This window comes from Hippocampus comes, unplaced genomic scaffold (genome assembly GCF_001891065.2).
Source record: "Hippocampus comes isolate QL1 unplaced genomic scaffold, H_comes_QL1_v1.1 scaffold94, whole genome shotgun sequence".
Taxonomy (NCBI): domain Eukaryota; kingdom Metazoa; phylum Chordata; class Actinopteri; order Syngnathiformes; family Syngnathidae; genus Hippocampus; species Hippocampus comes.
The window spans coordinates 2,875,108-2,889,974 of record NW_017806059.1 but is presented as its reverse complement, the minus strand read 5'-3'; the positions used below and the strand labels follow the sequence as shown (position 1 = coordinate 2,889,974).

At 40.3% G+C, this 14,867-nt stretch overlaps 2 protein-coding genes across 3 annotated transcripts in view; both read right to left on the bottom strand.

The window, feature by feature from the left end:
* Positions 1 to 1,986, bottom strand: part of LOC109529637 (serine/threonine-protein kinase ULK4-like) — a 7,381-nt gene extending 5,395 nt beyond the window's left edge. Inside the window, exons 1-4 of one of the 2 annotated variants that reach the window (XM_019893010.1) lie at positions 1,644 to 1,986; positions 1,392 to 1,456; positions 1,126 to 1,263; positions 867 to 966 (exon numbers count right to left, since the gene is read on the bottom strand). In XM_019893010.1, the coding sequence (XP_019748569.1) occupies positions 867 to 966; positions 1,126 to 1,263 (238 nt within the window). In that variant the 5' untranslated portion in view covers positions 1,392 to 1,456; positions 1,644 to 1,986. Of the gene's footprint in view, positions 1 to 866; positions 967 to 1,125; positions 1,264 to 1,391 lie in introns of both variants that reach the window. The other variant, XM_019893011.1, reaches the window with a different exon arrangement.
* Positions 1,987 to 5,042: 3,056 nt separating this feature from the next.
* Positions 5,043 to 11,455, bottom strand: LOC109529642 (serine/threonine-protein kinase ULK4-like). The gene is made up of 9 exons (XM_019893021.1): positions 11,356 to 11,455; positions 9,111 to 9,248; positions 7,225 to 7,324; positions 6,865 to 7,004; positions 6,597 to 6,759; positions 6,109 to 6,228; positions 5,651 to 5,734; positions 5,431 to 5,503; positions 5,043 to 5,325 (listed from the first exon to the last, which is right to left on the bottom strand). The coding sequence occupies exons 2-9, from the start codon at positions 9,246 to 9,248 to the stop codon at positions 5,268 to 5,270; spliced, it is 876 nt and encodes a 291-aa protein (XP_019748580.1). The 5' UTR covers positions 11,356 to 11,455; the 3' UTR covers positions 5,043 to 5,267.
* Between the last annotated feature and the right edge of the window lie 3,412 nt (positions 11,456 to 14,867).

Below are 14,867 nucleotides of genomic sequence, written 5' to 3'. Positions count from 1 at the left end.
GAAGAAACACATTCATGAGATTATATAGAGACAATATGATAATGAGAGGCGGTTAGGTACGCCTCTCATGCAAATCCCGGAAACAAGGAAAGTAACATGACATCTGACCCGGCGTGGCTGGAAGACATTTGGAGTGGTGGGGTGAGACCAAACCACCACGACCCACCATTTGGTGTGATAGCAAGTTCCAGAACCCCCGCTGTGTATACATCCTGAGATAAGAGGGCTTCCCAAGGGGGCTTTACAGCGATCAGGGACTGACCCAAGGCGCGGGGGAATAACAGAAGACACTTAGGGGTCTGTTAATCAACCAAGCAGGAAGAAGATAAACTTTAACACTACATACGTTGTTTTAAGTGTACAAACAAATGTTCAGGAAAGAGACTGAGAGCAATTGTACTCATAGTAAAACGCAGTCCCTCAATAGCTGCAACACAGATACTTGAGATAACAGTTCCTCTTTTGATGTTGACATGTACTCTGGAGGGGTCATAAAAGTAGTGGGGGTAAGGGGGTACCAAAGGTGATTGTAATCACAGTAAGCAGGAAATACCTTCAACAGCATTCTAAATTGTTTCATTCAAATCCAGCTAACAGAGATGAATCATATCTTAACAAGAGAGAGACAGAGAGAGAGAGAGAGAGAGAGAGAGAGAGAGAGAGAGAGAAAGAATTTAACTATGCGAATTTTGTTTCAGACAATAGAAGAATGTAGTTGATGCCAAAAGCACACATGTGCATTACTATGCCGCAGAAAATAGGTAACACCTTTTGGAACATAATCAGGGGAATTATTTTTCACAGATCCATACTGAAAGAAGTACAGTATATAAGTAAAGATTGAGGACCGTTCATTAGTTACTGACCTGTGCAGAGCTCTACCACTACCCACAAGTGCTTTCTGGTCTCATACCACTCATAAAAGCGAACAATGTTTGGATGATCCAGATCTTGACTCAGACGAACCTGCAACAAAACAGAGAAACAAGACAATGTCAATCTTCTTTTGGTCATTCCAGTAGAGAAGTAACACTACTCACATGTTTGACAAATTTGAGTGTTGGTCCATCTACAATCTCTTCATTTACAACCTATATAATGCAATAAAAACGATTGAAATCCTACATGGTTGGTGATCTCGGGTCTCTTGACTTTGTCACTGCATTTGAGGGCGACATAGTTTAGATTTCCCTTCAGTCTTCCTTTATAGACAATAGATGTTGATCCTCCTCCTAGCTCATCATACAGAATGAAGTTCTCCATCTGATGTGAGAAGAAATTATGTAGTTTGTCAAATTGAGCCATGAAATTTAATAGGCAGTAAGGGGAGGTGAATACAAAATAATTATGAAAGTAATGTCAACGTATTTCTATGTAATGGCTATAAATACCTTTTTATATTTCGTGGAGCTCCAACACGTCGTTCTCCTAACCGGAAGTCGGATGATGCGGGTCACTTCAACCCAGCCGAGGGGCGCGAATGAAATACTTAAGTCGCAACAAATCACACCAGTCGAATTATATGAATGTTTATATTTATATGTACGTGTAAAATTTTATTTTCATTGTTTTTACACAAACACGTTGTCTGAGAATGGCATTGTTTACCAGTGTTCAACGCTTCATTTCGTACAAGAGGATACCTTTCCATGGTTTATTCCGGTGTTGCTAGGATACAAACAAACTAAACAAGAAGTTGAGGGTGTTGGAGCGTTCGACGAGCAAATTCTATGTATCTAAAATAAATAAATAAACAAATAATAATAACAATAATAAGGCTAAAAACAACAAGATTACTAAAACAATGTCATTTGAAAAAACTACTGCTGATAAAATGTGTAGGTCAGGTGTCGGCAACTCTGGTCCTTGAGAGCCGCGATTCTGCTTGTTTTCGAAGTTCCCTCTTGCGACACACCTGATTCAAATGATCAGAATCGTTATAAAGCTTTACAGAGCTTGCTGATGAGCTGTTTATTTGAATCGGGTATGTTGAAAGCAGAGGCAGATGCTGGTCTGTCAAGGAGGGGAAGCTCAATTTCGGCCTACATCATAAAATGTGTCCGTTTATTTATTTATACCTGAATTCAACTCTCCGGTTTTTTTTTTCAAGAAAATGATCTGTGACCCTGTGGTGATATAATTCAGTCTGCAAACACAAGCAACTACAATAAAACCCCCAGAAATAAAAGATTAATTTGTCGCTCGTCGTTTTCAACAGAGTGTCGCTAATGTAAGCTTATGTTAAATTATCAATTCTTTTCATTTTATATTTGAGCATTATATTCTTTTATGTTATAGTTATCTAAATTATATTCTGTTTAATAATTGATGTTTCAACAATTATTTTTATGTTGCTTGCGTCTGATTGGCTAAAGAGAAGCAGGAAGGGTTTTCGTGACTGAAAGGGGGTTGTGTTCTCGTTCATCCGTTCGGAGGTGCAGTCGTTTTTTTTATTTTATTTCTCTTTTTAATAAACTGCATTAAAGGATTCCATCTCTCCATCTGTCATTCGTAAAGAAGAGCCATCCACTGAAAAACCTACGAACCCCTCGACTTACACTAAGATGACAAGACGACGTCTCCCGTTCAACTCAGAACAGAATGAGAATTGAAAAATGCCCCCACGGATGCCAGCACCAAAAGATCGGTGATTGGCTCATTTCGCTCTCAATCAAAAGACATTCAGCCTCAAGACAGGTCATCCAATCATCATGCAGAAAAGCTCAGCGTCCGGGCCAGCCCATAAACGCCCACTGTCCATAGACTCCCAGAGACGCTGGGCGTCCGGTGGGCGGGACAAAACCAGCATTTATCCAATGACTCGTCTCGTTTCAATGCATTGGTACAACCCAGCTGAACTCTCCAGACACCCAGCGTCTGCGCTGCAGACGCTCAGCGTCCACACAGTTTAAAGCACAGTGAAGCTGCGGGAACGAATGAGAAGAGAGTCGCGTCGTAACCAGTAATAAGAAGCTTATTCGGAACAAAAGTTGAGCACGTTGTAGCGTATATTTAGTCACTGACATGTACACACAATTGTATGTACACACATATATTTGATCACTTATTTTTTGACATTTTAGGGGAAGCTCAGCTTCCCTTGCGGTCTTAGAGCAATCGCCTCTGGTTGAAAGAGGGAAACGTCGAAAACAAACTGGACTGCGGCTCTGGAGGACCGGAGTTGCCTACCCTGGTGTTGGTAAATTTGATTTAACCAAAAGAAGAAAAATACGGTATACTTCTGTTATGGAAAGACAGAAGTATAACGGCCAGCGAATTATCCCACAAACTAATACATTCAGACAGCAGCGTGTACAGTATTTTAACACCTTCTTTTGGCACAGCATGATTCATACCATTTTGATCTGGATAATTGTTAACTTTAACGAATGACACATAACTATAAGGACCAATCATTTTTACAATCCAAATTTTAACAGTCACTTAAAAAGGTTATCCAAACATGCACAAACTTAAGTCAATTTCTGTGACTATGATGACTCTGACAAGAACACATTGCATGAGTGTCTTGGCTTAGAAAACAGTCCACCTAAAGTTTCCTTGTGAGAGTCAGAAGAGACAATGCCTTCAAGCTTAGCCCTGATGCAGTTTTTGACCACACTCAAAAGAATGAGTGGGGGATAGCAACAATAGTGAGGCTGTCAAGATTTGGGCACATTCACAAACCCAATTGTTCCATATTGCGCAGTTCGTTTCAGCACTGCACAGCACACAACTTTGGACAAATCCTTTGTTAAAGGTTGCAAAGGGAACCAGACCAAGGTTATTTTTAGGGATAGGCAACTACCAATACCAGGTATCGGTATGAGACCGATACATGACCTTATTTCAAGGTACAGTATTGGGACTCACAAGGCCTCCCTCTTGAAGAAGGCAATCGCATCACAAGTTTTCAAGGAAGACACATGCAGAATCATAATTTTTTTTTCAATATGAGTAATTTCACAGCATATGTAGGGTAAGTATTATTCCAGATAATATTACTATAGTCCAGATGATGCAATGATACAATGATAATGCCTCTAATGGAAGCAAATGTCTTGGTTTGAAAATAATCCTACAATTTTCAATCATTTTTTTAACCAACTCATCTATGTATATTTTTTAATTTATGGATTGAGCAATATGGATTATTTCAAATTTTGTAAGATCAATTCTTTTAATAAGTCTACCATATAGTTGTGTTCATATCATGATCACTATATTTTTGTTTGTTCAAGAAGAAGACAATACAATTGGTTTTACTAATATTCAAAGAAGCGTGTCGACCTCAAAGTGCAGAGGTCGTGGGTTCGATCCCTGCTCCGGCCTCCCTGTGTGGAGTTTGCATGTTCTTCCCGGGCCTGCATGGGTTTTCTCCGGGTACTCCAGTTTCCTCCCACATTCCAAAAAACGTGAATGGCAGGCTGATTGAACATTCCAAATTGTCCCTAGGTGTGAGTGTGAGCGCGGATGGTTGTTCGTCTCTGTGTGCCCTGCGATTGGCTGGCAACCGGTTCAGGGTGTCCCCCGCCTACTGCCCGAAGACAGCTGGAATAGGCTCCAGCACACCCCGCGACCCTTGTGAGGATAAAGTGGATCAGAAAATGGATGGATAATATTCAAAGATTATTTGTTCCACTTGAACCAAGTACTTACCTTCGCGATCTGCTCACTGAGCAGATTTTGTAACCGCTTTTAAGTGGTTGTGAAAATTCCAGACTGAAATCACGAACTAATTAAACCAAGTTGAGTGACAACTTCAAAGCATAGCACTGCAAATCAGCCTGGCTATCAATACCTCACACAAACATCTGCTGCATGTCTGTCTTCAGAGAGCTGTCATGAACTTAAGTGTCCGGAATTGATGCTCAGACTAAGTGGAGCCCTCTGATGGTTTGTGGACCATGAGGCACTCCCAGTCTTTGGCATTATGGGCAAAATGTTTCAAAGGGAGGTTCTGCTTTATCTGCTGATCAGCTGCATCAGTTATAGCTGTGGTCTTTAGGAAGATGATTTGAAAAATGAGGCAAGATTTCCCATTCTTTTATTGTACTCCTTTATTTCCTAACATTGTGTAACTGAAGTTAAATTATGTTCATCAGAAAAAGGCAGCAACACACAACCACATTGACCAAATCTCATGATATAAGTTTAGAAAACCATGCAGGTTGGGTTGTACCACTTTGTCATAACAAAACAAGAACAAACCAATAAATAAATAAAGAAGTCAGGACGATGGTCCTCTTGTCAATCATCTTCTTTCTCTAATTCTTGTCTTTCAGCATCCAGAAGCCGTGCTTCAGTAACTCTGGCAAGTTTATTCTTCAGAACAACAACAAAAAAAAGAGCAAATAAGATAACTTCAGATTGAAATCATATCTACTTAAGAGGATTCTTTGCATTTGGATCACATTTGTGTGTTTAAACCTCTTGTCGGGGCTTTTGGTGAGTAAACATTTCAGAAGATTTTGGAAATCCTGACTTGGAGTTGTTGGAGACGCTATGAAAGAGGGCTCACCATCAATAATATGAATAAAAAACACAGATGACTCAATCGTTTAAGAAAAAAAAAAAGAACAACAACAACAACAAAAAAAAACTATATTCCTAATGTGAAACGCTCTTTTTTTTATGTTAGTGTATGAACCTTTCTGTGTCGGAGATGATGGTTCCAGACACACAATCATTTCCTTCAGTTCACTGTAGCAACTAGAATAGAATGGTGGTTTACCTAGAAAAGCAAGAAGATTACATTTAAACACAATTTTTTATGACCAATGTAATGTCATGTTAAAAGTTAACTATACATTCAACTGTAGGTAGGCTCTTAGGGGCATATTCTCCCGTTCGCGCTTAATGAGTCAATTCCTTTTGTGGGTATTAACATTACTTGCAACACTTCTTGCTGCATATGCGCGTGGCACGACCGGCATGTCAAATTCAAACAAATGCTTCAAAATCTAGCTCCCCATTTCCACCATTAGAATAACCGCAGTTGGTGTGAGCGTAGCCCTCACAATCTAGTGGATGAGAGGATGTGCGCAGCCCCAAAAATGCATCTGACTTAAGCACAGAGGAGAGTATTTCCCTTATTATGCACCATACCAGTGTACATGTAGTAGAGAACACAACCAAGAGCCCAGAGATCGGAGAGTGCGGTAGTTTCAGATCCCTGGAGAATCTCTGGAGCCATATAGGTTGGTGAGCCTGATAACAATAGATGGCCTGACAATGACCCGACAGAAATACAATCGAATGTCGGCTACAAATTTGTATCAAAAAGAGAAGGACAAAAATGCAAATGTAGGAATAACATCCAAATGATTAGAATTAGGATTCTAGCCCTGGTATGGTATATTTGTCAGCCAGCCATCAATTTCCGATACAAGGATCCCCATAAACCAGGAGCCATCCCTGCTGTCTTGGGGTAAAAAGTAGACTCCGCCATGGGCCTGTATTGGTCACCATTCAATCACAAGACATGTCGAGACAGACAGTGGGAACTGAACACAAAATGTCTGAACGGAAGACAGATGTGTGAACTACATTATTAGGGACATCATTCATACAGAGTCAACGGAGTGACTACGAACCTTGAAACCTTTTCTTGATGTCTTGGTGTCTAATGTCAAATTTTCTTTTCCCCATTTCTTCATATGTAGAACACAATGAAAAGAAATCTTCAAGAGTGTCTGTCTCTGTCCTGGAATAACAGAAATTACCCAGTTTTACCATGCCGCTACTATCCAGCAGGATCTATAGGAAGAGAGATAATTCGATAATTCAGATGATAAATGCAAAATGGGAATATTATGAATATGATGTCGTTGGTGCTTGATACATATGCTGACATGTACAAACCTTAGCAGGTGTCAAGTCAGAGAAAATGATTCCTAACTTGTGGATGTGCTTCAGTCCTTTGACCAATTCCCATCCGAACTTCCTCACAACATTTTCTGGCAGACATCCATCCCGAATAATCACGGACTCCAAGCTACCACCTAGCACATTCAAGACAAAGTTGACAGGAGACGTACAAATCCAGACGTGAAAGAATTACCAATATTGGTAAATAGATACAAGAAACTCATAATTAAACTGTACAAGAATGATGAAGGTGCAATATTGATGCCAACCTAAGCCCGAAGTTCCAATGAACAGATCCATGCAAAATTAGAAAAACAGTGATTGATAACCACTTATGTGAGAACCGCAACTGACCTGTGCAGAGCTCCACTACTAGCCACAAGTGTTTTCTGGTCTCATACCACTCATAAAAGCGTACAATGTTTGGATGATCCAGATCTTGGCATAGACGGACCTATGAGGCAAAAAAAAAAAAAAAAGACAAAGATATGTACATACGGCGGCCCGGTGATCTAGTGGTTAGCGCGTCGACCTCACAGTGCAGAGGTACCAGGTTCAATTCCAGCTCCGGCCTCCCTGTGTGGAATTTGCATGTTCTCCCCGGGCTTGCGTGGGTTTTCTCCGGGTACTCTGGTTTCCTCCCACATTCCAAAAAAAGCATGGCAGGCTGATTGAACACTCTAAATTGTCCCTAGGTGGGAGTGTGAGCGTGGATGGTTGTTCATCTCTGTGTGCCCTGCAATTGGCTGGCAACCGGTTCAGGGTGTCCCCCACCTACTGCCCAAAAATGGCTGGGATTGGGTCCAGCACCCCCCGCGACCCTTGTTAGGATAAGCGGATCGGAAAAAGGATGGATGGATGGTATGTGCATACAAGACTCTTACAGAGGGTGCATTTTATGTCTTGGTGGCCATAATACAATTTTGGGGAACAAGGTAGCCACTGAAATTGTACAATTGTTATAAAAAGTCTACACACCACTGTCAAATGCCAGGTTCTTGTCATAAAATTTGAGACCAAGACAAACCATTTCAAAACTTTTTCCACCAAATGTTACAATAACCGGTGCAACCCATCCCTCCATCGAGAAAAAAGATTTTTTGAAGAAGTAAAAATAACCAAGGTTATTTGGGGTTGCACAAGTGTGCGCTCTCCTAAAACTGAATGAAGCTGTACTTCATTCAGAATGAACCAGTCACAATCAAATGCGTGTTCGGTGGGAGTTCGCACATGCTATCACACACCACCAGTTGCCTCTGATTAACCACAAATAAAGTTCAGATGTTCTTGTAGGCTTTTCCTGTTTTTGTTTTTATTTCGTTTTGTTTTTTTGCTTTATAACAAAAGCCTGGAAGATTTGTGCAAACACTGACTGCCATTTGCAATTTTTTGTATTTCCCTCCACATTGAAAAAAAAAAGCACTTTGGAATTATAAACCAATCAATCAAGTCTGAAAACAAGATTAAAAGGCACAACCTAAAACTGGACATAAACTTACTACAAAAGGAAACAAGACAGTATTCGGAGAAGACATGAACTCACCGGCAGGAACAGACGCAGCAAACACAAATAATGAACCAACAAGGGGTCTGTTTCACAAAGCAGGTTTTGTGATAACTCCAAATCTGTGAACCCTAAAATGAGGGGAACTCCTGAATTTTCCGTTTCAAAATGGGAGGTTACTAAAACCTGAGAAAGAGGGATAACTTTAGCCTGTTTCAGAGAGAGAGGTAACCTAAGCTCTCAGTCAGTTACCGCTGTAAAAATGACTATGAACCTAACTTGGTCGGGACCCAGTTTTTCTCAATGAACCTCGTGTTTCTCTCTGTCTCTGCCCCCTTTCTGAGTCACACACTCTATTTAATTTCTTCATTCATTCAATTACCAGGTGAGTTCTGGCATAGCCTTGTACTGCCATCTGTCATTTTAAAAAATTAGTCAGTATATGAGAGGTCCATTTGGCACAGTTGGTGTACTGTAGACAAACATGGGCACGTCTTTTTGAAAATCATTCCGTGGATGAAGGTGCAGCATTGCTGCGTAGAGCAAAATGATTAACCTGAGTCTTACTTTTTCATACCACAAGAACCTGCCAGTTAAAAAAAGGGCGTGTTGACTTTTTATCGCCACTGTTTAGAACAAACATGACACTTTCATAGGAGATCTACTTCACATGTGATAAATAGCTGTCAGTATAAATGTAATAAATATATAATTGCATAAAAAGAGTGTAACCTACATGGTTGGTAATTTCGGGCCTTTTCGCTTTGTCACAGCATTTGAGGGCTACATAGTTCAGAGTTCCCATCCTTCTTCCTTTATAGACAACAGCCATAGAGTCTCTTCCAAGTTCCTCATACAGGTTAATGTTCTCCATCTGCTGAGAGGAAAGACATGAGGGATGAGGGACAATTCTAATCCAAATACCTTTTGTTCAAATTCCATCAAGGAGTAGTATCAATGACACAAACACAGCCTCAAAGTAACCTTGGAATGCATAATCATACAGAAGAATCTCTCAAAATGACATTTCGATGCCATTTAACTAGTCAATAAATACCCTTGGATCAAGTCACTTGTAAATAGTAGTTTCAACCTCTCCAATGCCAATTCAAAAGTCAGACAAAACTAGGATTGCTGCAAGATTTCAGTTCAATGAGCATCTGAAAGATGAACTCCACAAGCATATTTTGCTTTTCATTTGGAATTGTGTGCTTTTGGGAATGAGGAAAATTATGATCATAACCATGAAACCAGTGGGTGTAATACTTACTTGGACTTTGCAAAGGGTCTTGATGCTCAAAATGACAAAAGCAACAAGAGTTGAGCCCCTACCCCACTGAGAGGCAAATAATTGGGACTGCGAAGGTACAAAAATGTATCATTCGTGTCAGATCGTCAGGGTTCATTCAAGGTGACATATGTTCTCAAACCATTCACTAGATGTTCCCATTTTCAACATTTCCTTGCAACAAGAAAAGTCACTGAAATGATTAGCAAACGTCTGGTGAATGTTAGGTGAACGTTTTACGACCTTGAACAAGCCCTGAAGAACTCTTGAGGTGAACGCCTTTGCAAACAAGTCACAATTGTTTGCCCCTCAGTGGGATAGGGGCTTAGCTAATTCTGTGAAAGGGGCTGAATGCAAGTAGTTTTTTTTTGCTGAAATTATAATGGCTAAAGACTAAAGAAAAGCACCAAGAGCAGCTTTGTTGTTGTATCACTATTCGTGTCAGATGTCTTCTAATTTGTAGTAGTTCGCAATCTTTAACGTGTACCTCTGATGGCCCGTTTCAAGGTATTGAAGGAGAAATGCAGCAGTATTGGAAAATTTGATAGCAATGCCCGGTTGTTCAGTGTGCTGTCTGTTATTTTAACCATTGGTTAACCCTGAACTGCCGGTTAACTTCTTAAACGGCCGTTCCCTGACCGACTGTTAAATATGCGTTCCTCAAACAATGCTTAATCACATAGTTAACGGCATCATTAAGGTTAACTGGGCGGTTAACATCACTGCATCCCACAATTCCTCATTTTGTTGATTTCGGGTTTTGCGAAAAAATGGAACGCTAAATGATCCAGCCAACTTTTCTCTATTTTTTTTTTTTTAAACGACTGATGACGCATGAACAAATGTATACATCCATCCATCCATTTTCTAATCTGCCTTATTCTAACAAGGGTCGCGGGCGTGGTGGATCTTATCCCAGTTGTCTTCGGGCAGTAGGCGGGGGAGATCCGGAACTGTTTGCCAGGCAATCGCAGGGCACACATACACTCACACCTAGAGACAATTTGGAGTGTTCCCTTAACCTGTCATGCATGTTTTTGGAATGTGGAAGGAAACCGGAGTACCCAGAGAAAACCCACGCAAGCACGGGAAGAACATGCAAACTCCACACAGGAAGGCCGAAGCAAGAATCGAACCCTGCACCTCTGCACTGTGAGGCGGACGTGCAAACCAGTCAATCACTGTTCCGCCCCCAAATATTTACATTAACATGTGAAATCATTGCCACTGACCTTTATTACCCATGTTATCGCTTTGTTTTTTCTGAAACATCATAGATCAAAATTAATGGTCAAATCCGTATTGCACACGCTGTTATAGGTGAAACTTAAAAACTAAAATGAAAATATCTCAAAAATCTGATGTGCAAGAAAAAAATAGCAAAGTCATTTTCCAATTAGGATCGAGAATAAGTTTAGGGATGAAGCCATGTCTGAATAAAATTTGCTCTTGACCAGCGTAATTAAAGTTTTTTTTTTTTTAAAGCACTTTTAGGCCATGAATCTAAAACAATAAAATAAACAATAAAAACCAAGAAGTGCATCGCTAACTGAGCTTGACTTCTTATGCTGCATGACAACTTATTTTGCATCTGTCTCATTCAAGGCCTCGAAAAGTTGTCTGTCCTAAAGAGAGGACTGCATATTTTTTTTCACACAACTTCAATATTTGAGAGAGAAAGAGAGAGTTCTACCTTTGAACCACGGATATACTTTCCACTTAAAAATTTACATCTGAGTGAGAGAGTAGTAACATGGACAAATGTCAATGGATACACCTACGACTTTGATATGACATCACAATCGGTATAGCTATACTCAAAGATATGTTATGCTTTAGAGAACAATTTATATAAAATATGAACACATAACAAAAACATCGACAATAAGACAATATGAACAACTATTCATACATACACCTTGATGCCATTTTATATCAAGATAGCGACATGCTACGATATAAATTAAGTTAGTTGATAAAAATTATACAACATACTATAACTGCTGACCTCACTTTATTTAGAAGTGACATTAACCAGACCAATATCAAATTAGAAATGCATCCAGTAGTTCTTTGCTTGTGGAGGCTCTCAGTCGTACAGGAAAGTTCCATCGTAGAAAGGGTTCTGTCAGTCGTCATCTGTACCTGTGGGTAAAAAACAAAAAACAAAAAAGGACGTTTCGCTTCTCTCACAGAAGCTTCGTCAGCGGTAGACAACCCTGAAGTCTCCGTGAAGACTCCGGGAAGTTGCTCTGCGCTAAAAAGCTGAGCGTGGCCTGTTTGAGGACTGGGTGGGGATGGTTAGTCACGCCCCTATGGTGAAGAGGCCCATTGGTTTCTAAACTCCCTATCATTGGGTCTTGATTAGGCCTATTGTTTGGGCTAGGGCTGAATAGCTACTTTCAGTTAGCCTGATCAGCATGTCTATTATGCCATTCATACAGGTCTTTATTTAAAAGACAAGTGATTGCGCTACCTTTGCACGGTCAAAATACCGCGGCCGTTAAACTTGCGGTCACAGGGCAGGCGGGACCTCTTATTCTCATATTATGCAAGAGGCGGTGTTTTTGGTAAACAGGCGAGGCTAATATTTTATGTTTGCCGAGTTCCTTCTTACTCTTTTAGTTTATCCTGGTTAGCAATCCAGTGTGGGGTGGATGATTTTTATTGTTGTTTTTTCTAGTTATTTGTTTTTACAACACTTCCCTCATTATAGGGATCATTAATTTTCGGTGTTAGTTCGATCCGAAGCACACTTTTGCTAAGGGAGAGAATCTTTTACTTCTCTTATTACTCATATTAACATTATCGCTTTCATGTATTATGAAAAGGCCTGATTTATTTATGGGTTTAAAAATATTTATCTGAATTAAAAGTATTATTAGTGCTTGAGCTTTAACGCTTTCTGTTTTGATGGCTGCTTTCAGGCCCACTAAGGCATGTAAGTACTTTGTTGTTTATGATTTTTAACCTCATAATTAAGGTTGTGTCCTATGTCAAAAGAGCTGTACCCCTTTTGATTTGAACAAAAATCGCTTCCTTTACTCCCCTTTCAAACCATCTCTTTTCTGTTCCTAGGATTTTTACTTGCTCATCTTCAATTGTGTGGTTTGTTTCTTTTAAGTGTGCGTATACTGCACTTTTGTTTTGTTGTTTTTTTTTTCAAATCTCCTTGTCTCACCAAGTGCCTCTCGGATTTTTGACATGTCTTGTTCCATTCTTCTTCTTCTCCTTTCGGCACGTCCCTTTTCAGGGGTCGCCACAGCGAGTCATTAATTCCCATCCGTCCCTGCAAACCGCCCTATCAACTCGCATGTCCGTCTTGGCAAAAGTTTTACGCCGGATGCCCTTCCTGACGCAACCCTCCCCATTTCTCCGGGCTTGGGACCGGCACCAGGGAACAGTGTACCTCCAGGGGAGGGCACTGCTCCCCAGCGGCAGGGTTGTGTCTTGTTCCATTCTAATTTGCCATTTTACAGAAATATCATACACCGACAAAAGCACCTCTGCAAATACATCTGGCATGTTACTCATCATTATTAGTTTGTTTTTGGAAACTGTTCATAATGCCAATTTTGTTGGGTTTTGTTTTTTTGATGACCTGTGGCTGCATCTGGATGATGAGGTGGGAAGACTGGGAAGAGGTGCAACAGCCGATGCTATTTCTGAGGTCCAGCGATACCTGGGAGAGGGGAATATTGCACGCAATCAAGGCCCGCTGTTGTATTGGAAGGACAAACAATTCTTTTCCAAACCTCTCCCACCTCGCAAAGGAGTTCCTCTGTACGCCGGCCTCATCCGAGCCATGTGAGCGTGTGTTCTGCACAGCAGGGGAAATAGCATGTAAAAAATATGCAACAGACTGAAATTCAAAACACTGGAGCATCGTCTTTTTCCTAAATAAAAATTTTTGAAGACAAAGCCCACAAGCATCCTCATTCACATAATTTTCACATTATTGAAACATATTGAATGATACAATATGCATGGATGGGAATGATATTGTATACACTTCGTCATCAAATCAGTCAGTTCAGTCTGTCAAGTGGGTTGCCTGCAGGGATTTTTGAAGTCCAGCAGGTGTCACTGTGTCAGTGGTCAGTGACACAGTATCAACACAGTGTGTCAACATGCTTCATGACGCCTCATGGACCCATCACTAGTAGAAACATAAAGCACTGGTCAAATAAGAACCACAAAAAGACAAACAATACGATAACCAAAAGTGCTTGCAAAAAAAGCCAAGGAAGAAAATTAACCTGAGTTTACAAAACAAAGTGCAAAGAACCCAATTCACAAAAGCAAAGAACAAAATAACAAAAACAAAAACTATACTTACAAAACAGAACCCTAAGAACAAGAGTAAACACGACAAGCACGAGAAGCCTAAAAAAATGGTCACTTGCGCAAAAGCCGCAGCAAGGTCAAACAATTCTCCGACAACCAGCAGAAAGTTTGTTGGTCCTTAAATACAGAGTTCCCTAATTACAGAATTGGCAGCAGGGGTGCACACGGTAAATTCGCTCAGTCTGCCACCTGCTGGTAAAGCCAAGAAGAGGAACATGACACAGAAGGAGAAAATGTAACCATTCTGAAACAAATATCGATATTTAACACCAGATTTGATACGATGGAGACAAATGTTAAGAAATTAACAAATGACATTTCTATGAAAATAGTAATTTTCTTAATTTTCAAGACAGAAACCAAAGAGTAATTCAATTCTATCCCTCCCCACCCCCTGCGACCAGTGGCTGACCCTCAGGGCCAGCAAGGCCTTCTCTGCTGGCCTAAACATTCTCAGAAAAGTACATTTACTTTTCTGAGAATAACATAAATTTGTTATTTTATTTTCATAAATATGTTAACAAAATTATTCTCTGTATTCTTTACGTCATATTATTTCCACTTAGTCGAGTGGCTTTCAATGTTATTTTAAATAACATTGAAAGCCACTCGATAAATAACTTATTTATTATGGTAGAGTTTTTAACCAATCATATTTCAGCTAGCTTGTGTTGCCAGGTAAATTAAACTTGCTCGGGGCCTTCAGATTAAACAGAGCAGGCCCCTGTGCGCTGTAAATGAACGGGCACAGTCAGGTTTCAATTGCCAATCAGATCACGACTCGTGATCTGTATTCTGTATCCTGTTCTCGTCTGCTTACTAGGGCTAGCTAGAAGGCCTTACGTCGAGACTGGCCGT

Bases quoted from the DNA above. Each gene is read 5' to 3' on its own strand.
- LOC109529642 (XM_019893021.1), bottom strand. From the start codon at position 9,248: ATGGAGAACATTAACCTGTATGAGGAACTTGGAAGAGACTCTATGGCT. The intron at 5,735-6,108 runs GTATGGTGCATA...TTGCTTTTCTAG, and splicing joins TCTCTACTACATGTACACTG to GTAAACCACCATTCTATTCT. The intron at 5,326-5,430 runs GTTTAAACACAC...GTTGTTCTGAAG, and splicing joins ACCAAAAGCCCCGACAAGAG to AATAAACTTGCCAGAGTTAC.